At 34.4% G+C, this 26,723-nt stretch overlaps 1 protein-coding gene across 7 annotated transcripts in view; it reads left to right on the top strand.

Moving 5' to 3' along the window:
• LOC135143098 (uncharacterized protein) overlaps positions 1–26,723 on the top strand; it is a 342,333-nt gene that overhangs the window by 226,656 nt on the left and 88,954 nt on the right. For 4 of the 7 annotated variants that reach the window (XM_064074952.1, XM_064074959.1, XM_064074954.1 and 1 more), the window contains exon 9: positions 13,821–13,986. In XM_064074952.1, coding sequence (XP_063931022.1) covers positions 13,821–13,986 — 166 coding nt within the window. Of the gene's footprint in view, positions 1–13,820; positions 13,987–14,997; positions 15,403–23,295; positions 23,371–23,404; positions 23,755–26,723 lie in introns of those variants that run through there. The other 3 variants (XM_064074957.1, XM_064074956.1, XM_064074955.1) reach the window with 3 other exon arrangements.

Genomic DNA, 26,723 nt, shown 5'->3' with positions numbered 1-26,723 from the left:
TAATGATAAATTGTATGTAGTTAAGGAATTAAAACGGCCAGTTCCAGATTTGAGTAAATCGTTAATTGATCTATAAAAAAAAAATTAAAATAAATCCAGAGTATTTATATTTTATATTTTTTTCGTTTTGTTTTTTGTTAGCAGTGATATTAGTTTTTTCTGACCACGTTTCCCTTTCCTTTTGTCCTATCATTCCCATCCTTTCCTTGCAAGAGTTCCTTACACCTTCACGTTGTTTCTTGGTGGACAGTTAAATGAGTTTACAAATTTGTTTATTTGACTAAGTAGAAAATATTTAAGTAATCTTGCATTATTTATATTTTGGAGCGTTTTGTGTTTGCCTCATCAACTTTTCAAGTCATGAGCAGCCCCTGGTCTGTGTCCCAATATTTAGTTGTTAGGGGTCGTACTACAAGGTATCATTCATAAATTGGCCTTTTTCGTATTATTTGTCTACGATGAAATGAAACAGCTTCTCTTATGACTTGTACAGTCCAGTTAAACACAATTTAGCTAGAATGGCAGCAATAACTTCTGTCCCATGTTACTTGCCTTAAAGTGAACCTTGACGTCTCTGTGTTCATTAATCAGTCATCTTTGACGCAGCAGCGTCTCTTCAGCAGGTCAGTGATGAACTTCGTGACAGTTTATGACAAACAATTGTCAAAACGATTAAATTTATAACCACACTTCTGTTTCCTTTTATTGACGGAGGGGGATTCGATAAAAATTCATTCAACTTTAGTATTACCCGATTTTTTGTTCTTGGCATAGGTAACTTTGAACATAGAAACGTTCGGATACAAAAGCAGCCTCTCTATTGGTCAACTTAATCGTCTTCCAGTTCTCACACGGTTAAAACCTGGACAATTCTTTTTGCGAATTACGGCACAGTTCGAGACAGGGAGGGAACATGCCATTCACGGGAATGGCGCGGATTCTGGCACACCTGTATTTGTGCACTTGTCCTGTATGAATCTGAGTTCAAATGTTCTTCGAGACACCCTAATTTTCGCACAATAAGTCGAAATTGTAGTTACAGCTTTTCTACGAGTAGAAGCCAACTTGCATCAGAGGTGCAGTGGCTCAGGGTTGGTTGCATGTGCTTTCGGACTCGTCACGTACATACAGCGGACGTTCAAATCCAGCACGGGATTGTTTTTGTTCTTGTACTATCCTGCTATTATCTAGGTATACTTTTTGGACAAAAAAAACGAGTATGCTTACTTAATTAATTGGCCCTCTCTTCTGTGTTGAAGAGACAAAATCAAATTTCAGTTTTTTTAATACATATGTGGTGCGGCCGTGGTGAATTAGAAATAAAAGAAGTGGACTGTATTTTTGGATTTTATTGTCTACACAGCTGGACTGCTACCTAACGAATGACAAAAAGAATTTTATACAAAATAAAAGAGGGGACTTGTCCCTCCACCCCTTATGGCACGAGCCATAGATAGATGCGGCCGCAATGGGCCGCCGCCGACAAAGGAGCAAGCCGCCACCAGGTACGGCTGCGCCACAAAGGGTGCCGCCGACAGGGAAGCTGTCGGTGACGCAAGCCGCACCAACATGGATGCATTTAATGCCATCGTTACGTACCTACTTCAAAACCGGCCCTGTGATACGATATGACGTGCTAATGGTCGAATTTTTTCAAAGTATAAACATAAACAAAACTGTTAAAGTTAAACAAGTACTAGGAATTAAGAATACGTTGTTTCCCACTGATTATCTGCTTTAAATATATGTACTTCATATTGTCCGCCGCATTTGTACAGACCGTGTCCCCTTGGAATTTGCACCCTCGCGGCGCAGGGATTGAGAGGGTGTTATTTACTCTACTGGAGCGAGGGAAGTTCTGTCGAAATAACCTTCGACCAATTTTTTTGCGGTGTGACTGTGACTTCTCTTTTTTTCCCCTGTGTACGTAACCAACAAGTGTCGATCATAGAATACCCTCGTGTCTAAGGAGGTTTAAATGTATAGAGAGAGTACTGGGCTCGTTGTTTTGTAATCATGTTTTGTACCGCACATATACAAACCCTCTCTGCTGTTGTATGATGTTCGTACACATTCGTCAATTGACGGATAACCAATTGAGCGAGTCAGTGGCGGAACTAGATTTTACTGCTGTCTATTAGTTTTAACACATTTGTCATTGTTCTAGATTTTAGTGGATGTTTGCAAAGACCAGATACGGGAACGTGTGGGAACCACACATTTTGTTTAAAAACCAATGTTTTTTGTTTTTCTTGAAATTGTATGAAATTGAAACTCGTCAAACACTGTACTGCAGTACAGTAAACCTCTCGCTCCTCACTCGTCTCACCCGGGAGATGTTGGTCACACTTTGATATATGGAAGGTACACGGCATACTCTCTCTATACATTTAAACCTTTTTGCTCGTGTCGATTTAGTAACCATGTCAAGCATTGTGACTCATCAATTGACCAGTAAAGTGAATGACGCGCGAAATTTGAACTCAGTTCATAACACGAGAGCCGTATTTCAGTTCCCCGTGTAATCCTTATGGGTGAAATCGAGGCGTCACTTTAACGCTTAAATTGTACCATTAAAGTAATTTTCTTATATATCCCACTACCTGTACCATTAAGACTGATATTTTTACTGTTGATCTTGATACCAAACATGAACGGAACCGGTGGTATTTAATAAATATTTAAATTCAACTTTTACCACTACATTTGCCTCGAACGTATGTCGTACAGTGGTTCATACTGCCATTGACTTCCCTCTCCACATAAATGGCTTTGATTTTCAGATGCTACAGATACGACTGTGAATTTAAAATAATACATAAAGGAGGTCTCATATTTGCAAATGTTTTCAATCAATTGCCAAATTTTGATTTAAGAATCATCATCAATCCCAAGCTTTTTTCTTTTCACACATTTTTGCTAGAAAAGGAAAAACTTGGCATTCCTGATTAAACCTTTCATGTACAATCACAATTTAAAGAACAATTTATTTCAAAACTAAAAAAATATTCTACAATAAAAAATTGCACTTCCTAATGCAAAATAATCTGATTCACTTTTGGTGAAAAACTGACCCACAAACTGTTATCTTGATGGGCCATTTAAATAGTCCTCGGACACTAATAGTTTTTCGAAGTAGGTTTTCTTCAGATCTTTCTGGTTCAAGGCCCAATAGCCAAAGCAGTGCTTCGCTCCCATCAGTTTGTCGTAAGCTTTCATGAAGTTGTACCTCAACATTAGCTGTTTTTAAGCTGACTTGGGGATTAAAAGAATTTTCAGAGACAACAGCTCTGACTTCAGCTGATTCACTTTTCTTCAGATGTACCACGTCCCAAGCACGCAAATTATTGGTCCAAAATACATTATAATGTCCGTGTAGGGCAGGTGTAGCCATATGGTGACATACAAATGCACCTCTTGGGGTTTCACATGTTGCCTCTCTTAAGGAATCTATGTATAATAAAACAAAATACGTCATAATTTTACTTGATACAGAATTTATCAATATACATTAACTTACCATAATCTTCTCGCATTATAGCTCGAATAAACTGTTCAAGCACATTTAATTCAGTATACCAATTGACTTTCACTACATTATTTGATTGTAAAGAATTTTCTCCAACAAAAAAAAATGGCAATTGCCCCTATTGTTAACACATGTCTTTTTGTCATTATTAATAACAAATACAAAAAAACCAGTCCACAGATACATACAACCTAATGTGAATCAATATCACAGAAATAATATATCATCTAAAAATTGTGATTATGATTGTTTGTTGTGATGAAAATACGAAATCAACTGTCATATTTTGGGGATTTTCACGATCCAAACGTCACTAGCCCCGCAAAATATTCGCGTTCTTTTTCTGTCCGGCGTGTTTCTGGATTTCCCGTTTCACTCATGCGCAAGGCATTAGAAACGATGTACGTTACTTTGATGAACATCGTTGTTTTTAATTTGCGATATTTCTTTAACAGAAGCTTTTTATATAGTTAAACCTTCAGTAACAGGAAGATAATTGAACAGTCTTTATCGCTTGTAGCATGAACTAGTTAAGATTTCTACCTGTGCGGTGTATTTTGTCTGTAAAATCAAGCTCCCATAAGAAACCCATAGTAGAATTTTTGAATTATGAACTGCCGCGCATTCTAAATTCTAACCTTACTTTACTGTCAATAGAGCTGTGCGGTCGAAATTTATTTACCCCCACTATCGGCCCACAGTGCCGATCGCTACAGCCTTGCCTTGCTCGCTTCTCGCTTTTCAGTTGTGGATTATTTTTGATAATTCACACAAATAGTTTTATTGTCAGCGAGACGGACACCTGAACATTATTAAAATTATTATTACTCTTATTTCGTGAATATGGATTTTAAAATCATCAACTGACATGCCGTTAACATTATTTTTCGCGTAATTTTCTTCGCGATACATAACGTCAGTTGCAAGCCCAGAGGCTTGCAACTGCCAGAGCCTGCCGGAGTAGGGATCAATTCGCAGCGTTTAAATTTCGACCGCATGGCTCTACTCATCAAGCTTATGTCTGCAACTGTAAAATGAAATCATGTTTGGAAAAATATTGTTTGGTGTTAGTTGCTTCACTATATTGCTCCTTCAAGTACGAAATCTTCGATGTTAAATAGAGTCAGAAATATTCTTTGTAGACCAGTTCATCTGAGTTTATTGTGCACATTGCTCAAGCATTTTTCTATGTAGGTAACGTTCTACGAATAATTGGCATTGTCTTGCTAATTTCTTGTAATTTTTAAAGTTATAAAACAACCAGAAACAAGTTAACCCGTGCTGTCTTTCGCATTTCACGCAGCTGGAGTTTAAATAAGTGAGAATACGAGTTTAGCTTAGTTATGGTTCTTTATTCATGCTTCTATACCGTTTACAATGATCAAATTTCGGTTTACTTGAGCTTCTTTGGATTAGCCTGAAATTTTTTGTGTGCAAGATGGACAAAGGATTAAATAATGCTTTCTTGAATAAACATACGTTAGAACCGTTGAAATGAATATTTCAGTCATTTGAAAGATGAAAAGATATGCGTTGTACAGTGAAAGTATGTGGTGGAATATAAAAAGGAATAATTGGAGCTTCTCTTTTTGTTCCTTACATTTTTCCTTAGAGGTCTTTACTGAACCTACGCCATGTAACAAAGAAAAAGTGTTGATAGAAAATATAACTACGGTAGCCTCAGTTCCTCAACAGTCAACAATTGAAATGAACAATTCAATTTTTAATGTAGGTACTACATGTATAGAAAACCAGCTTCCTGTAGATGATTTTTCTAGTTTCCCGTTTTTTCGGAGATTCCCGGACGATGCACCAAATATTGCGAACCGAAAGTGTACGGCACCGGTTTTTTGGTTACAATATGGGTTGAAGTGCCACAAACCATTGGTCCTAACCCTGCCTACGTTAAGTGATTCAGGAAATGGCCGCTCTGTTGCTCGCACCGATCTATATCGGCAGAACTTCCGCTTGGCTAGACTAGCGAATGAACTTGGAAAGAAATGTCTTGGAACACCCTTGGAAAACCTTCTTCACCCGTACTCGCGGTCAGCTCCACGTATTTATCCGTACAACGACGTAACTACTATCTATTTCCTGTCGCGAGTTTATCCGTAATTTGCGAATTCACTTAGAATCATCTTTTAACCGTGACCAGGAAGATATTGCCTCGTGGACGCTTGCACAGGAAAAGAGAAAGAAGGAACGCACGTATCATTGCCACTGCGCTTGACAACCGCGCACGATGTATAATGTGTTGCGTATCAACATTGTAACAGTACCTATACACTCCATGAAAAACAAATCGAGCCTGTCTAATTTGCAGACCACTGTTTATCTTACAGACTGGGAGTTTAAAACGCTCAACTCAAAACTGGACATTTACTTATTTCTCAATACTAAGATTGTTGATACAAAATTTCAACCCGTTCGGAGAAACCCTTAAAAACTACCCTTAAAACAAATTTGCAGACTGGGTGTTAAAAATGCTTCAATCAAGTCAAAACTCGATATTTGCTTATTTCTCAATGCGAGGATTGTTGACACAAAATTTTAACCCGTTCGTAGAAACCCTTAAAAATTACCTTCAAAACAGCCTTGCAGACTAGGGGTTAAAAATACTCATATCAAGCCGAAATTCGATTTGTGTTTATTTTTTAATATCAGAATTTTTGGTGCAAAATTTCAGCCCATTTGGAGGAACCTTTAAAAACCACCCCCAAAACAGACTTGCTGGCTGGGGTTAAAAATACTCTAATCTAGTCAAAACTCGACATTTACTTAATTTTTAGTACGAGGATTATTGATACAAAAATTTAGCTCGCTCGGAGAAACCTTTAAAAACCGCCCTCTAAACAGCCTTGCAGACTGGGGGTTAAAAATGCTCCAATCAAGTCAAAATTCGACATTTGCTTATGTCTTAATATGAAGATTGTTGATGCAAAATTTCAACTCGTTCGGTGAAACCTTTAAAACTACTCCCAAAACAGCCTTCCAGACTGAGGATTTGAAATACGGTTATGAGGTCGAAACTGTTAGAAAATAAGTTCAAAATACACTAGGTAGTTTAGGTTTGTTAAGTTCACGATTTTAGTTGTACAAGCGCGTTCTGTTGACAAAAAATTACGTCTGTTAGGAAGTGACAGCCTTTTTCAAAATAAACATTTATTTTTATCTTTTCCGTATACTACGTAAAACGAACAAGACGTACTTTTATTTTCCACTATTCGTGGTTAAAAATAACAGAAGTTAGGTCTTATTTATCAGCACGAGAAGTGTTGATGCAAAGTTTAAGTTTTTCCCAAGCAACCCTTAATAACTACCCCCAAAACAACCCTGTAGACCTTGGACTTAAATCTGTCGAGTCGAAACGTGGCATCTGCGTATATCGTCTACGTGGTAGGGATGCAATGTTAATACAAAATATCAGCCTGTTGGGAACAAACCTTAAAAATCAGTCTAGAAACAACTTTGCTGACTGGAGCTTAAGGGTCCCCAGTCGTCGCCCGCAAAATCGGTTTCAGTGAGAAGAATTATTTTTTGGAACTATGCAACCCAAAGTACCGATCCACGGCAGGTAGCGACCCAAGAGAGGAGAGATTATGGTCACTGTAGGGAGTCCGTCATAAAATGCAAATCGGTAAACAACACAAGATAAGCTTATTTATTTTCAAATGAGGGGTACAGGGAAATAACCATCGAATTCCATTTGTATGTATTTTGAAAGAAATTGAGTTGAAAGTTTAAAATGCTGCGGAAAATAGATTGAGAAACCCACAAGGTTCAGTCTAACACAACTTTTTATTTTCTTTATAATGTTTTAAAAATATATAAAATAAACTGTTTATGTTCAAATATAACAGCAAAAAAAATTGGTGGAAAGTTGTTTCGACAGAACTTCTCTCGCACCTAAAATACAATGAAACATATCCAGCATTTTCGAGTTAAATTTTTACTTTAGGTACACCATTTTGTGTTGAAATCATCAACATTTTGCAAGGACACGTAAATCAATGTGGATTAGACTAAAAATAACAGTATTTCAAAAATTTCTGGGAAAATGGAGTGAGTCGAGACTGATTTAATCAATAGAATAAATTGACTCATTCATTAATTTTTTTGAGCCACCTAGGTATATAAGCAAATTTAAAAAAATATGAATGCAATGATAAATTACAAGTAAAAACTCATGATATTTTGCACATTTTTAGTAGAATTTATTCAGCAAAATTTTGAGATGACGTTATCAACATTTTAGTAGCATAATCCTGAACTTGTGGTTTATAAATACATTGAGATTTTTCGGCTTTTCGGTTTTTCGATTTTGCAACTTTTGATGTTTCAATTTTTCAATATTTTAATTTTTGACATTTTCAATTTTTCCATTCAAATTTTCGATTTCTCCATTTTTTTATTTTTCGATTTCTCAATTGTCCGATGTTTCACTGATACGATTTCGCAATTTTTCAACTTTTCGATATTTTAATTTTTAAATTTTTAAAATTCTGTATTTTTCGTTTTCTCGAGTTTTCAGTTCTTCTAAGCATATTTCAGTCTTTCAATTTTCGGAATTCATTAAATTTCTGATTTTCCATTTTTTTTTTAATTTTTCGATTTTCCAGTTTTTCGATGTTTCGATTTTTCAATTATACGATTGTTCAATTTCTCGATTTCTGAATTTTAGATTTTCCAATTTTAATTTTTTTTATTTTTTCATGTTTGGACTATTTATTATTGCTAAAAATAAAAGTAAAAAATAACTACCAAAATTGTGACTAAAAATATGTAAAAATTAATAGAAAATAGAACACATTGTTGCAAAAACATAAAAATAACTGCACTTTCTCAAAAAAATCTATTGCATGATACTGTTCCACTAGTATTGCTAATTTAGGACGTTAGTATCAAACGCAATGAAAGTATTAATTCTTAGTTAAACAAAAAAATAGTTGAGTGTCAAAATCGAGTGAAACATGTGAGACCTGTGTAAACAAAAGCATCTAATTAATAACTATTTCCCGCAGAATTTCTTAGGGCTTATTATTAATACGCGATACGTGAGATTAATAATCTCACCCGAGCAATCCCCCAGTTGAAGTAAGGTGTGTTTTACGGCGAGTAGCGGGGACGCCTTGATCTGGTCCACAAGGTCGTAGCCAGTGCGTCGCTAGGAGTGTTTTGCAGCTTCTATATTACTATATTACTTCAAATAATAATACTCGATGCCCTTTTTTATTTTTCAACCACAGGACCACAGATTTGTTATCTTGAAATGTTATATTATGTTGATATAGTCCAAATGAAAAATATATTCGTAATCAAACTATCGCCGCGACAGCACTGGTTCTAGCGTATGAGATACAATTCCGCGCGTTGCTTATTATAGAGTCGACATTGGCCTCAGCGCGCTCCGGTCTGTGGATCATACAAGTTCTCGGGCGACGATGTTTCTAATAACGAGGCAGTTGAAATACCTGATATGTCACAGCGCAAAAAGTGTTTCTCAAAAAATTTTCAAACGTTGATGTCTTTTTAATCGAACATATAAAAACACAATTGGCGAACGCAATAATCCAGAATGGTGCGCAGAAAAATCCTTTAGACTAACCGAACGTTATTTTGGTAAAATTTGCAAAAAATGAGAGAACAAGTAACACGGCTAATCCTACTGTACTGTGAAAAACATTTTACATCCTTGCAAATCTAGTTCAGCTTGTACTCTCCCAAAATCTTTGTATAGAAAATGAAGCAAGGGCAACTGAAGCATTTTGCAGTAACACGAAACTGACAAGACAATGCGGTTTGTACATTTTTAACGGCATCGCCAGACGGCTTAATAAACAAAAACGTTATCGTAGAAATATATAAAATGTCCAATTTAAATAATGCTTAATTCAACGAGATGATAAATTTTGGAAAAATAATATGATAGAGCCCTAGAAAAATTTTATTTATATGCCTTACTTCCGGAGAGAGTAAATTCTCGTTATTGAACAAGTCAACCTTAGACAAATTGTAAAGAAAAAATTGTTCAATTAAAATTTTTTATTTGCATTCGCGTCATGTGTAGTTCATATAAATCTTTTGCCCTTCTAGTATAAACACACACAGGAATAAATAGTAATATTGGAATAGGTTTACTGGAGATATCACGTAAAAACGTGCCTATAATACTCTACCTCATAGGTGGTGCGGAAAAGAGTATCAAAAAACTAAATTTAAACAAATATGATTGTTCAGGTAAATAAGTGGTTAGTGAAGTGATGAGAATCTAAATCTTGTCAGTTTTGTGTATTGATTAATATATAAAATGACAGATTAATAAAAAATATTTGAATAATTTTTTCAAAGAAAATATTTTAGTAGAATATATAAAATTATAAAAATTTGCATACTTTTAAATCAAATTATGTCAGCAATGAAAGAAGTCGACTTGTAAAAGAGTTTCAACAATATTGGTCAGCTAGGAGTATTTATGAGTTTTATGACCTAAAGTACCTAGACTGATTACCTGAAAGGGTCGGTCGGCAAAGCTCCCTGCTGTGTAAAACTCAGCCATTTATTGAAACGGAAAACTTTGTAAATAGGGTTGCCTAGTTTCACTTTATTTTCATTATTCTTCAGTATTTTTTTTAAAGCAAATATTTTGATAAATATAAATTTTAAACAAAAATCACCGGGTCTTCCCCATAGAGCTCAATGTTGTCTTTCCACTGATATAAAAGTTGAAGCGAAAAATGCTCTCTCCTCGTCTAAAAACGCAATTTCCTTCGAAGAATGAACGATTAATTAAACAATCACTTATTTTAAAAAATATTGTGTCTTCCCCAGAGATTTAGACATAATCTATCAATTGAAATATCGATCTTTTTTTCAAAGTTGAAATTACGCCCGTAAAATGAAAATCTATTTAGCTCATTTTTCGGTCTGCTACTGGGCACCCTTAAGGTAGGAAATCATATTTTTAGACGACTGTTAACGTAATTTTTCCAGATAAATTGCGCCAACTTACACTGCCTACTAGAGGTGCAAATTGCAATGGAAAATTAGACACAAGTGTGTTTGTTTATTCCGTCAACCCTAGCAACCAGAATTTGATACCCAAATCAGCATTACAAAGTTGCGCTGCACCAGTGACTTGCGCCGGCGCAACTGGCCAACTTGGAATTGGCCCCTTAGTTATTTTTTTATCGTGTTGGTAACTTTTTATCGCCTTGGATACGCCTTACTAACGCCTGTGATTGCACGTTTATTTCAAAAAATCAAGTAACTAGACAGACAAATTCAGTGGCGTAACAATCAAACTGCGGGCCTGTGTTCTACAACACTGTGGGGCCCCAAATGAACACCGAAATCAAAATGTTTAAAAATACGAGTATAATGAGTAAAGTATGAGTAAATTGAAATTAGGGCTTACTTTGGAGAGAATGTTCATTTTATACTGGAGGCATCGTTTAAGAAGGGATTTCTCGAAATTCATTCCCTAAGGGGGTTAAAAAGGGGTGATAAAATTTGTTTAGGACCAATATATCTACTGTAAATTTAGATCGTTACGTGAAACCTGGTACATTTTAATTCTCTTCAATACAAATAAGGAAATACGTATTTGAGCATTTTCGGAGATTCGACTCCTAAGGGGGTGAAAAGTGGTGTTTAAGTTTGGGCGGCTAAGTTTGTATGGGAACAATATTTCTACTATACTATGAAATTTTTACGTGAAACTAGGTATTAATATTCTTCAACACAAATAATGAAACCCGTCTTTAAGCATTTTCTAAAATTCAACCCCTCAGGGGGTGAAATGTGGAGGCTAAGTTTGTATGGGAAAATATTTCTATTGTATATTTACATTTTTACGTCAAACTTGGTAATAATGCTCTTCAACACAGGTAATGAAACACGTATTTGAACATTTTCCGAGATTCAACCTGTAAGGGGGTGAAAAGTGGTGGCTAACTTTATATCGGAAAATTATTTCTATTGGAAATTTTTGACATGGAATTTAGTATTAATGCATAGTGGAACACGTAATTAAGAATTTTTCGAGATTCAACCCCTAAGGGGGTGAAAAGTACTGGTTACGTTTGTATAGGGAAAGTTTTTCTATTGTAAATTTAAATTTTTGCGTGAAACTTGATATTAAATTAATGCTCTTCAACACAAATAATGAAACACGTATTTAAATATTTTCTGAGATTCAACCCCTAAGGGGGTAAAAAAGGGTATGGCTAAGTTTGTATGAGAAAAATATTTTTATAGTGATGTTTACTTAAAACTCGGTATGAATGCCCTTCAGCAGGGGTTGAATCTGGAAAAATGCTTCCAGATTCAACCCCTAAGGGCGTGAAATATGGTGGCTAGATTTGTGTGGGAATATATCTATTGCAAATTTAAATTTTTACGTGAAACTTGGCATTAATTGTCTCGCAATACAAATAATGAAACACATACGAGAAGCATTTTCCGAAATTCCACCCCTAAGGGGGTGAAAAGTGGTGGCTAAGATTGTATGGGAAAATATCTGTAAATTTAAATTTCTACGTGAAACTTGGTATTAATGCTCTCCAATACAAATAATGAAGCACGTATTTAATTATTTTCCGAGATTCAACCTCTAAGGGGGTGAAAAGTGGTGGCGAAGTTTGTATGGGCAAAATATTTCTACTGTAAATTTAAATTTTTACGGGGAACTTGGTATTAATACTAGAGATGTACCGACTGTAGGTCTGGCCGACTAACCGACTAGCCGATTGTTCAGCCAGTAAAAACCGACTAGTCGGCCGACTGTTCGGCTTTGCTAAAACCGGTTTATAAATGCGACAGACAGTGTGTGTTTTTTTTCTATTTCTCTGACTACCTTAAAAATTTGTTTTATTTTAATAAAAGGAATAACTAAAGTTCCTTTGTTTTCCAAAAAATGTGTTAAATTTTTTTGGATAATTTTAACATTTAATTTTTTTTAGTAACTCAGTACAAAAATTATGAATAACACAATTTAGTTTATACAATATTTGAACTAAGATTAAGTTGATCGCGCATTTAACAAGGCCATTAGCGACGTCTGATTGGCGTAGAGTCGGTCACATGGTACTTTAACGCGGGGTTAAAAATTAAATCGCAATTAAATATTTAATTGAGGTTCTGTGAACCGAGTTTAATTGTTTTATATACTATTTTAATTTTAATAAAAAAAGCCGACCGATCGGCTGGTTAGCCGACCAGTCGCCGACTGCAGCCGACGATGAAAAACGGCCGAATAGTCGGCTTATCCGACCGGTCGGCCACTAGTCGGTACATCCCTAATTAATACTCTTCAACACAAATAATGAAACCCGTATTTCAGATTGTTTCGAGATTTCATCCCTAAGAAGATGAAAGGGGGTGACAAAGTTTTTATGAGCAAACATTTTTTATGTCAATTTTTACTGGAAATTGTATTAATGTCCTTCAGCACATTTTTTCCTTGAAGGTTGATAATAATGCTCTTCAACATAACGAATCGGCCGACGGACTCGGTTCCAATACTTCCTTCACTTACGCTCTGGAAGTAAAAACATCCAAAAAGCGATCCACTCAAAATTACAATAGAAACTTTTGTTGTTGTGGGTGTTTAGAAACTGCCCGCAGCCGCGACTGCCCACGGGATGCTCTCCTCCATATCTTAACTTACGCAGCGTCTTTTTCACAATCGTCAATTGACGACCATCCAATTGGATGCATTTTTTCTTATTTTGAATTTAAATACAAAATAGACCACTAAATTGTGATGTTTAAATTTTCCAAATCGTTTTTGATTACTTAAATGAATATCTTAGCAGTGGAGCACAATGTATTTACTGTTTTTATTAAGTTGTAACATTTACCTGTGGCTTCGAAATTAGTTTTAAACTTTACAGATATTGTTCTTTAAGCTTTATTTTGGTTAGCTTAGAAATTTGTATGTCATTTCGTTATTTTGGGGCTATATGAGGTAGTGGTTGTTCAACGCCTTACTAATTGCTTGAGTCTTATAACTTTCGATATCAAGGCTCATTCCAATGTCATCGAAAAATCTTCTTTCTGTTAGATTTATTATATTTGTCGGCTGTTTTTTCGTATTTGCATATAATTATATTTGTTTCATTCTCGTACATACAGATATAGCAACTGACTTTATCCATTTTCTGTTTTGATGTTAATTCTTATATTGAAACCACAATGGCAGCTATTCAGGATGTCAAAAGGAGGATTTATTATCATTATTTATATAAAACTACCTATCTAACAAACAAATTTATTGTTTTGTTTATTACAGCACAACCTATAAAACAATCTATTCAACCGCTGATACACAAAACGACCCAACTCCTTTATATGCAGAAGTTTGTAAAAGTTCTAGTCATACAGCTCCTGGAAAACAAAAAAAATGTGTTGCTACAGGAGTGGGACCTCCAAGTTCGCTTGCGGAACAACTAAAACAGGTGAGTGTTCTATTTTTCTTGCCTTGGAATTAGAATTATTATACCCCACCCCAAGGAATACTTTTAGATGTTGCAATTTGCGGACTAATTTAGTTCAAATCATAGTTCGTTCACAAACTTTATTTTACATTTAAATGACTATATAGAGGTACCGGTTTTGCGGATGTTAAACAAAAATCGACAAGGAACACATTCAACATTACTTCAAATAGCCTAATTTCAAATTACATCGCTGATTCTAATATAATAATATTAATAACAATAATAATAATGTTTATTGCCCAACAGATACAATCCAATTACTGGACAATTATTACCTTAAATAGTAGCAAAATAAGATAAAATAAACAGTGTAAAATAAAAATGTAAATGAAACCACAGGTTAAAATAAATGCCGAACTCCTAAATATGAAAAACAAAAGTATAGCTAATAATTATTAATTATTATCCACTATTTAGATATAAATAAATTATGATTACTAATAAATTATTAAGTATATGTTCAGTAAGCAGTATGAAATTACAACCTTAAATAAAAGCCTGTTTCTGTTGTTATAATCAAATACAAAATCAATATGTAACCGACTCACCCCACAACTCTTCGATTCCGGATTGCGGCTTCTGGGTCGGAAACAAATTGTCGTATCAGTGTTAGAGTTTGTTTGAAATCAGAAGTTCATCGAGTGGGAGGGATGAATGCGCGAAGCGCGAAATTGGCCGAAGAGTATGGACGAGTCAGTGGCGGACCATTAGTGTTGTTATTGGGGTTTGTACGTTGCACGTGTTGGCACCAGTCTATACAAAACAGATCCGAAGGGTAAAGGAAGTTCGTTCTCGACGCCGCTGATTCTGTGAAAGTAGTGCTCATGCGCACTGAATGGTGTTTCAAATACTGGTATTTGCGCTCTTTTATTGCTGTGTACTTCTAATTTCAAATAAGCTCTACCGCCTTCTAATCTCGTTCTGCGAAACTCACCTTATACCCTAGACTACTTTTGCTCTCGTTCCCAGGGACGTGTGTTATCCGATTCCAGTCCTGTACAGGACTATGGGAGCGTGAGAAATGCGCCATCTGCTCAAATACCAGAGTCCCACTCAGTGCCCATAAGCAGGAATGAGATATCTCTAGCGACACCTTATCCGATCTGGCGGCGCCGTTTACATCCGTGGTGTGTTCAAGATTTTACCGGTTCCTGCCCATTTCAATCCAATAATCCAAAAATTAATTAAAAAGTAAATAAATTTGGTTGATCACGTTTGCATGATATATTTCGATAACATTTTGTTGTTTATTCAAGAAAATATTGTGAACAAAATTAGAAAAATGATGGATTTAGGCGACGTATTGTCCGAAAATGTTAAAAATGCAGCCAGTCAAGCATTAAACAGTTTAAATAAAACCGGTAAAGTGACTTACATTTATTGCTTTTTAATTCATTGACAAGTGTTGATAATTGACAATTCGGTAAGGTAATATATTATTCTACCGATTTTAGACACAGGATACAGTTATTGCTTTCCTACCAGGCAACTTTTATAAATGTAAACAGGCATTTAATAGACAGAAACCGGTAAAATATTTGTTTGCACTCATGACCTTCTTTGATGGCTTTCGAGCATTCAGCAGGAGTTCAAACTTCCCGCACACGTGCATTTTAACTTTCCGTTGCCATGGTAACCTTAAAATAGTCTGGTAGTGTGAACATTGTGACGTGTTGACGGCGCTGTCAATGCCGTTGTTTATAAATAACTCACAGTTAATCTCTTCAGGTTAAAGGTTTATTCGTTGCAAAAAATATTGTACACAACACGTTCGTGAGCCTGCTTCCCGCATTCACGCAAATGTGGACCGAAGGGAGTTCCGCAAATAAGCGTTTATGCGGCAAACACCTCTTTACATTTATAAAGTTGGTTGGTAGGAAAGTCATATAGGCCAGGGCCGATAATTTTTGAGAACAAAAAAATTTAGAACAGGATGATACCCATTGGAAACGGAAGAAAATATAACAAAAATAAAAGGAAAAATAATTAACGGGCGATCTGAGGTCGAGAAGTGGAAGTGGGGGAACTTTTAAGGGTAGAAAACGTTTTATCACGATTTCCGGCAAGTCGTATCGCAAAAAGTTAAATGGAAAAGTTGTAGGTAATAAAAAGATCGACAACTTTTGTATTTACACTTTTTACTTCCCGAGCGTAAGCAAAGGAAGTATTGTAATCGAGTCCGTCGGCCGACTCTCTACTTTTACGTTTTCTCGATCTTTCATGACCCCTAGAAGACGAAGAAATAGGTCTCCCATTTCCGTCTGTCTGTCCGTCTGTCCGCCTGTCCGTCTGTCCGTGTGTCTGCCGTCCCGGATTTTTATTAGACAGATAATCTCGAAAGTACTGGACCGATTGTTGTGAAATTTTGTACTTATATTTGGAATATCATGTAGATGGTAAAACGCTAACCAACATTTGTCTAATCATCCCCACCACTAATGCGATGACGTCACTTCAAAATTGATTATAGTAAATGGGTTTTAAATTGTATAAAATAACATAGTCCTAAACATGTAGTTTACGACTCCGAATTGAGTTTTTACCCGAAACGTCCAGATTTTTGGAAAAAAAATCAAAATTATAAAACAACATTTTGCAATTTAATTTTGAATCTGCTAATCCGAATGTTTTGAAATGTTGCAGATGTTTTAAGGCTATAAAGAGCATCATAAATCTTTACTCAAAATATATTTGGTTATCCCCTCCAAAAACTTGATGACGTCAGCTCAAAAGTTTGCTGAATAAATCCTATCTAAAATGTACAAAATATGATGAGTCTGTGCTTGTGATATATCACTCCATTCATATTTTTTGGATTTGCATATACATAAAATGTACAAGATATGGTGAGTCTCTTCTTGTCATTTATCATTCCATTAAAATTTTTTCGATTTCCATATACAGGGTGACTCAAAAAAATCAATAAATGCGCGAATTTATTTTATTGAATTAATCAGGAACTACAAAACCGAATGCTTTATATTTGCTTATCCCCTCTAAAAAATTGATGACGTCAGCTCGAAAGTTTTACGAATAAATCCTATCTAAACTGTACAAAATATGATGAGTCTGTACTTGTAATTTATCACCCCATTCATATTTTTTGGATTTGCGTATACAGGGTGACTCAAAAAAATTAATGAATGCATACATTTATTTTATTGATTTACTCAGTAACTACAAAACCGAATGCTTTGAAATCTTGAAGATGTTTTAAAGTTATCATAAGCATGGTAAGTTTTTGATCAAAATGTATTTGCTCATCCCCCCTAAAAAATTAATGACGTCACCACAAAATTTTGCTGAATAAATTCTATCTAAAATGTACAAAATATGATGAGTCTTTTCTTGTGATTTATCATTCCATTCATAGTTTTTGGATTTGCATATACAGGGTGACCCAAAAAAATGAATGAATGCGTAAATGTATTTTATTGATTTAATCAGGAACTCCAGAACCGAATGTTTTGAAATCTTGCAAATGTTTTAAGGTTATAAAGAGCATAATAAATTTTTAGTCAAAATATATTTGGTTATCTTCTCCAAAAAACTGATGACGTCAGCTCAAAATTTTGCCGAATAAATCCTATCTAGAATATACAAAATATGATGAGTCTGTACTTGTAATTTATCATTCCATTCATATTTTTTGAATTTGCATGTACCGGGTGACTCAAAAAAAATAATAAATGCGTAAATTTATTTTATTGGTTTACTCAGGAACTACAAAACCGAATGCTTAGAAATCTACTGCGAAAAAAAAACATAATAGACATGCAGTCGTCACGTTTCCGACAGCGAGGGAAGTTCTGTCTATACTCTTTAGACCAATTTTTTTATGTAACCTCAAAATTTATGCGAAAAATGCAAATAACCGAGTTTTTGATTTTTTATTTTTATCTCCCACAAAAAAAAAATCACGAAATTTGGTGAAAACTTACCTATTTATGTCCCAAACTGACTAATTTTTTTTTATTCAAAATATTTATTTTTCCCCCTTATTTTGCTTTAATATAAAAAAACACCCTAATTTTCATACGAAAGTTCTGACATCAAAATGTTTGCTTTTTTAAAAAGATCGGTGTGCTTTTTGTTCGTTGAAATCTCTACTTTCTGATGGTGTAAAAAAAAGTATACATTACTATGGCAAATTTTCACAGGAAATGCAAAAAAACGAAAAAATTCTATTTCGAATTTTTTTTTTTAATCATGTAAAATTTTGAGCTATTTATTACACTTTAATTACTCGAAAAAAGTAAGATTCCATGTTACATTGATAAACTAAAAAATTGAAAATCTATGAAACAAACGCTTTCTGTTGGGGGGAGATTGGTCAATATGAAAGATGATTTAATTCTTGCCAATTGATTTTCGAAATCTTAATTGATTCAGCGTTATATTGTCATTTTTACGTTTATAAATATATTTGATTAATTGTAATCCATTTTTTGCGATATCTTCTTTGTTTGCATGTTTTTTATAAAAAATATTGGCCAAATTTAACAAATTTTTATCGTCTAACTAGCAGACCCAGCAACCGTTGATTTGCCATATAAATTATTTCTAGTGAATATTTTAGTAGTTAAATAAAAAAATAAATTAAATTATTAATTATGCACACAAATTTATCGTACGACAATGTTTATATTCAACATCCACCTTGCAACCCTATTGCGCATCTATGGATGAAAGTAAAGATACTAATATCGTTACTACAAAATGGGGTAGGTGGTATTTTTTGATGCCAAATCCTAAAACATAAAAATAAAAATTTTGTCCGAAAAATAAAAACAATTTTTTTTGGGTGGGCCACCCTTATCACCAAGGGCTATAAAAAATAGTTTACGACTATTCTCCGACCTACCGAATATAGACAGAAAATTTCATAAAAATCAGTCAAGCCGTTTCGGAGGAGTTTAGTTACACACACTTTGACACGAGAATTTTATATATTAGAAGACAGTAGAGTAAAAATATGCGTGACGCGGTGCGCAGAAGCGATGCGCGGTGGTAGTACCACTGTGGTGGCGCTGCGATCGCGTCGCATGGTTTGTGTCTTTGCTGAATGGCGCTGCGATCGCGTCGCATGGTTTGCGTCTTTGCTGAATGTTCCGGCAGATGTCTCTTTGCGCGCGCGGTAAATTTTGTGTGTGAAAAAAAGCAGTTGCCTCACGATGGATTCGAACCTATCGGTCAGCCTTGCTGTTGACGCGTTTATATCACACGTCCAACACGGCTGACGTTGAATAGTAGGAATAATCTCGAACTAATAATAACGTGCGCTTGTGGTATTGTTGGTTGTCTAACTTGCTTGTTCGGGGGGCTCCGGACGCCTGTAACACAGTATAGAGATCAATCAGTAGAGACAACTCGTGTCGGCGCCTTTGATCTTTCTGACCCGAATTTTAAGCCGTCATCGGTGGTCGTTGCCCAAAATATTTCTAGATGTCGCCACCCATTTTAAAACGGATCACAAACGCTTCACTTTAAAATTGATTCGTGTACACAATTTAGTACACTTTGTGCAAATGAATTTTTGGAAAAGACTTAAAAATAGTGTAATAACAATAACATTTTGTAACTATTGTCCTTGCCATTTCTATTGAAACACCACCTGTTGATTTTGCTTAAAATTTTGCAATTGGTAACAGCTTTAGGTTGATTGACAACGGCTTTTAGTTAGAAAATTGTCTGAATATGAACGTTGCCAAATTTACGATTAACAAGTGGTGTTTCAATAGAAATGACAAAGACTATAATTGATCTTAGAAACCACACAGTCTATTATAATAAATAATTAATTAAGCGCCCTACAACAGAGATGCCGTGTTGAAATTTAGATGTGGCCCGCTTCTCTGATTACGATTTTACGTTTCATTAATTTCTTTTTCATGATGGCTGTAAATGGTTGTAAAATTCAACGTTATTAGAAAACGCTAATATATATACAGTTTGAAAAAATACTATACAATACTATACAATAAAGAGGTGTGTGTACACTTTGCAGAGTTTTCACTTTCCACACTTCGTTTTTAGATCTTGGCAGAATGGGTAATTCATGAATATCCCACTTTCTAAATGGTATCAATATAGATTTACTTGTGTTGATTTTATTTAACATCTACAGTTTAATATCATCGTTCGGAAAGACATGTTTTGCTATTAAGGTAATATTTTTTATATTAATTGTTGCTCTTCTAGTACCTGTGCTCATATAGCAATTATCATCAGATCTACTACGCACTAATCTTAGTTTATGTTTTCCAGTAATTATACGACGATAATCGTAAGGTAAATTTAGCAGAATCGATAAAGGTATTCTCAATGAAAATGTTTTATCTCCAACGTTATATGCTTTAATACCATTACCATCCATATCCCATCCTGCTCCTCCCAATTCTTTTGATTCATCTTCACCGTAACACAAGAATGTTTTAACTGTTGATAATAATAAGCCCACATCTCGTACTACATCAACTTCTTTATTGTTGAGTTCATAGCTAATGCTTTCAAATAAAAACGCTCCAGCGTTATTTGTTAAATAAATATTTCCATTTAAAGGTGGTATGTTATTAGGCAAAAGCCCATCAGAGTTAAATTCTCCGTCAATATCAAGGTAACACTCGGATAATCGTATCATAAGATCTTCTTGATTTATAATGATGTCAATGTCATCATTATTATTAAATGTACGCACTTCAGGGTTGTACGTATGTTCTTCTTCTTTAATTATACTGCGATCTACTTGCGGTCGGTCGAATATTTGAAGTTTTTCTGACATAATATCCTAAAGACTTGAGAATATTTACACGTTGAGACGACAATTGATGTTGTGAAGACACTAATGATGCTTCTTCTTCTTCTTCTGGAAGTGCTTGGAGTGGTAACTGCTGCGATACTGAAGTATAATGTGAAAATCCTCTTCTTTTAAGAATGTTGTATATCAATCCCATAATTACTTCTTTTGAGATTTTAACGCTAGTCTCACCACAATTTCTTGGCCGTTAAAATCAATAAAATTATTGTCTTGATCGACTATGTCGAAAGTTATATAGCTAATGAAAGATTTATTAGTGAGCGGTAAATATATTTGATTTGTTGGCTCAATGAAAATTTGCTCTCCTGGATTGACAGTTATAGCAGTTTCGTAGATGGTATATGATCTTTTATTTTCATAATAGGATCCTGTAACTATATTACATTCCACTCGAATCGTGCTCACTTTTATAATATTTACAGGTAAATCGCTTTCGTGTAAAGTGTTTACAGGTAGCTTTCTACTTGAATATCCAAGTCTTTTGCCTATACTGTCATTGTGGCTGAAATTAACTCCATATTTACTCTTCAATTCACACTTTAAAGTATTAAGGTTAGGTTTCAGAGAAAAAAAGTTTGATCGTTTTTTGTCGCTGGTACATTCTGGGCAGAGAAAATTCTGAATATACTGTTCTATTGCATCTATCTCGTAAGCTCCCTTAGGGAAAATGATCTCTCTTTCCTTATTATCACCTTCTTTGAAATAATGAAACTTGTTTGTTCCTTCCTCGATATTTGGAATATTATTCGTGGTTAGAAATCCTATAAGAGCCAATGAGTATTCGTAGTGTGGATCAAGTTCAATAACAGGATTATACGTGGCACTTAGTCTACTTGTATTACGGACAAGTGAAAACGTCGTATGCATGATGAAGCCTGAGGTAGAAAAATGTCGATCAGGTTACTGTATACCAATTTTATTTTACTAGACAAAAATTGTAAACACAAATGTCCACAATTATATTTTAATTTTTGAAATCTTTTATGATTAAAGTATATTTTACAATTTTTAAAATATTCTATTAGCTCTGGTGGTGGTTTCAAATTACCGCAACTGTCAAAATAATAAACATTTTTTCCAAATTTTTTGTAAGCTACCCAGTGAGTGCCTGGACCAAGCGACAAATCCAAATTAACTATGGCTTTTTCATAGTTTCTAGGCCCAGCTGATGGTAATGAATTTCTCATAAATACACCTCTAAAATTAGAAATTTTTGATAACGAAGCATATTTTCTTACATCCTCATCCGATAAAGGTCTTTTGGGTAGTTCTGGTAAAAGTTTTTTGAGACGTTTTCCAAAAATAAACCGTAACCGTCTTTACGTTTTTGTAAAAATAATCCGCTTCCTTGTTTTCCTATTGCTATAGCTTCCATTATTTTGTTATGACGTTGTTCTTCGTCCAATTTTTGTTTCGGTTGTTTTGCATCGTTTACAACTTTGGCTATACCAGCTGCACCTCCAGACAATGCACCAAGGGGCTGATAATCCTCCAAATATCAACGGTAGAAGTGGTAAAAATCCTCCCTGTTTAATTGTAAGGACACGGGGTATTTTAATTCGACTCCGACCTCTTGCTTTTTTTATTGCTAATCGAGCGGTTTTTAGTGCATTTTGTATAATGTTGATACCCTCACGACTGTTTTTTTGTATTGATGGGCTCAAAAAAGCTCGATGAAAAGTTAGTTTAGATTTTTTTCTTTTTGATAGTGAAGTAGGACTCATGTCGATAGTTTTTTTTTTTTTGCTTTTGTTAATTTTTGTCACTATAATTCGTTAGCTACTTTTTCAGTCACTTGTTGTCTAGCACCAAATCACTAGCGATTGTTTGACTATATATGGTTTGAACGATTGCTTGTTAGTTGCGAAGCAGAGTAAACCTCTTCCTTCAACAAACAACATAAAACTAAATTAAAATTGCTACTGAGCAAGCATATATATTATCAAAACTAACATCCCGAGTATATGTCACATTGATAATTTGATTTGCACGGGTGGATATTTTGCAGACTATTTCCTGAAAAAAAAAATTGTGAAAGTGAAAGTAAAAATGCATTCCGGTCGGTTTGCCGAAAGCTGCTCTAGAAAAGTCGATGTGGAAAGAAAATAAATAGTTTGACTCCAGTTAACACTAAAAAATCAAAAGGATCTGCATGGAAGCAATTTGAACAATTTTTGTATGAAAGAGGGTGTCGCTCTGACAAATAAGTAACTAATAATTTGCACTTGACCAAAATTCAGTTCTTGTCTGTTGTCATGCAGAAATGTAAATGATTTGATTGGATCAATTTTTTTAAGGAAATAGTTAATCTAAATTGCGTACGTACCAACGAAAATGCCCAACGTACTTTTTCCATGTTTTGTGAACTATGCAACTCCGGGAAACTATATCATATATATATATATATAAAACGTTCAGTTGCTCTATTTTACGCTTTGTCGAAATTATAGCCGCTATGGTCAACTACTAGCAAACAGAAAAATGCGCAATTATCCGTGAGATAAGTAGTTTGCTATCATTTGCACCTCATATGATTGATTATATTAATTTTACTTCTAGATGGGGCAAGTGTGAGCGCAACATGTTGGCTGAGGCCTGTGGCCATAGAATATCCTCCCTGTGGCTTTTTTGTGTTGGGACTGCCGACATGTTGTTGCCTGAGAAGTTCACCAGTCTATTGTCCGTACATGTCTTGAAAATCCAGTGATAAGATATTCCGTTTGTAGGATCGCAACATCATCACCACCTCGCAAAGTATTCAGTAAATAAATGTTTTAATTTTTATTCTATTGTAGATAAGAGTATTTTATTTTCTATCTTTTTTCAAAGTTTTTATTTGTGTTCTATTTCTGTAACATATGTAATTATTATTTATTTCGTGAACAGAGAATATATTTCTTTAAAAATCATGGTTTCTTTAATATATACATAGATTAGAACATTATTTAAAATTAAATTAAATGAACTGAAATCATATCAAAGCAAACCCTATACTGTTGGGCCACAGTTTTATTATACCACCTGGTCATAAATGATTCTGGTATCAGCGGTGGCTCCAGAATGGATTTTAATAATTGTTTTAACGCCTTATTACCACAATGAGTGACATGTGTTTAACATTTAGCAGCCACCATTATACGTAAATCAATATATAAGCTACAAAAATAACATTAGTTTACAAATTTAAACTTTTTTTAACATCCAAAAATCAAACAATTATTTTTTACGTCTAAATTACTTACTGATAAATAAATGCAAAAACGGATAATCCTTATCACGTCAGGTTTTTTCATAAATCCTAAATAATAAACCTTGCTTTTACCATCATGTTAGTGTTAAACTGATTCATGTTAATGCACCATTGTCGCATAAAAAATGTCTTCGAGATCGTGCAAAGTAAGTGCAAATCAGTTTTGTTACGTTTGTGGTAAAAGTATAACCCCTAAAGCGGGAAGACCTGTTCAAATATGCTTAAAAAAAGTATCAAGGTTTTTGGGACGAAAATATGTAAGGGGATTACTGTTGGTCTATTATAAGAGAAACTGACAGTAGTGCCAATACAAGAAACGCTAGTGATAATCATTTCTAATTTTCAGTCATAATGTTTATAATATATACTGGGTGTTGCTTTTATTTGATACAACTTTAGATCATATTACATACAACCCCTGTAACTTCTTTATTCTTAAAGATAAACCTGTATTTCTTTGAGCAAATTTGTATCATTTTAAAAGATCTTTCTGAGGCCAACCTCACATTTTTATTATCACTTCTCGTAGAAAAATCAAAAGCTACCAATATTCTAAAATCAAGACTTGAAAAATATTCAATAAAATAGGCGAAGAAATCATATTTATTGATGATAATCTAGTAGCTTGAAAAATTGACACTCATGTCATTTATTTACGTAAATGATCTTTTAAAATGATATTAATTTGCTCAAAGAACTACAAGATGTTTATATATATTTAAAAATAAAAAAGTTACAAGAGCTGTATCAAAGAAAAGAAATACGGGGTATGTTTATATAAATATCCCAAAAACCTGACGTGATGGATTTTTTTTGCTTTCAGATTTGAATTTGCCGAACCCAAATCCTTTAGATTCAACTATTTTTGTCTTTTAATATAAAACTTTTTAAACTAGTGTAATTTTCAATGGATATTCTGTATTCTGATTCACTACAGATTGTTGTAGATGTCTTGTCATAAATTGTAGTATATTCTTATGTCATGATACAGATTTTATGTTTTCTACGCCAACCCGGATGTGTTAGGCCCCAAATGAGGATGCATGTTACAATATAAATTTCAACCGAGATTTACTTAGAAAATTTTGATGTTATCAAATTTTTATAGGAATGAACAGAGGAAAGTAGATTTTCGTATTCTGCAAACTGTAAAACGTCGAGAAACCATTTTAGGTGTAGTATTTACCAAAATTAGAAAACATTTTACCTTGAAAATTCAGCCGACAACACCATAGTATTAAATTTGAAATTTGTCGTTGTGGAAAAAGAGATAAGTTTATACATATAACTTATAACGATGGCAGACTCAATGGTAGGTTTTGGAAGTGTTTTGAGTTTCAGAACGTTTTAAAGTGAGATAATAAATTCAAATTCGCGAAACGTTAAAATAATTGATTTACAATTTATTTCCAGTTGCGTGTTTCGCAATGACAATTTTGACATTCGTTGATGTTTCCACGGTGTTAAGCGGTACCGCGTCAATTCGTCGCGCGACAACTGATGGCAAACGACAGATCGCAGCGTTAATTGGTTGCGCGCGACAACTGATCGCAGATGAAGTAGTATATAACAATACAAGGCCGAAATCAAGCAAATAACGGACGCGGTTAAAGTTTGTAAACCGAGGCGAGCTGAGATTTATAATCAACCGAGACCGTTATTTGCGTTTCGACCGTGTATCGTTCAATACTTTTTGTAATCCCATATGTATCCCATGTAATAGTTATTTATGTTACAAGTGTTGAAAACGGTCCATTGCATTACGAACGGGAATACGGCGCGAGACGCAGTCGAGCGCTGTATGTAAGTGAGTAATACAGTGGAGTTTTCACACGAGTATCATACAATATTTTTTCTACTTTGCGTTAACAATGGCCTCATTATTAAACCCAAACCAGTTTAATAATGGGATCAAGTGTTAAACTGTATTTCAGGTGGCGTGCAAGAAGTGGGGCCCCCTTCTTCCATTTTTTGAGGCAAACTTAGGTTAGATTGTTAGTGTTCGGTAGTTAGCTGTCAAACTTTGACATTGTGAAGTTAGCCACAACGCTACAACTAACCTTTCGAATTAAAATACCCTAAATTATAACCTTGAATTTTTATTAATTTTTTGTTTCCGATCAGATGCAAAGTAGAAAAAATAGTATATTATACTCGTTTAATAAGACGCATTGTGGCACTTATTCCTTTGGAGCACTCCTCGCTGCGCTCGTCGTGCCCCAAACCCATACGTGCCACAATAAGACGTCTTATTAAACTAGTATAATAATATACTATTTTGCGCTGCCTTTTTGAAAAAATAACATTTTTCAATCGCTAAAAGAATAAATATTACTGAACCGAAATTATGTTGGTATTGAATTTATCACCAAATACGTCAAATACCAATCTGTCAATTTGTCCGGGCTAGATTTTGAATTTCAAAGTTGAAATGGAAATTCGTGCACGTATTCAGAAAATTGCAGATAAAGCAACTGCAAATTTGTTGCCTGCAAAATCCACAAATTCATATGAAGCCGAATATCAAAAATTCATCAAGTGGTGCGAAGAAAATAAAATACACGAATTTTCTGAAACGACGCTCTTGGTTTATTTCCAAATTAAGTCGGAAATTATGAAAGCATCCAC

This window comes from Zophobas morio, unplaced genomic scaffold, assembly GCF_036711695.1.
Source record: "Zophobas morio isolate AGI-343-1 ecotype UQ-CSIRO unplaced genomic scaffold, CSIRO_AGI_Zmor_V1 ptg000058l, whole genome shotgun sequence".
In the NCBI taxonomy this organism is placed as follows: Eukaryota; Metazoa; Arthropoda; class Insecta; order Coleoptera; family Tenebrionidae; genus Zophobas; species Zophobas morio.
This window is presented reverse-complemented; position numbering and strand designations above follow the sequence as displayed.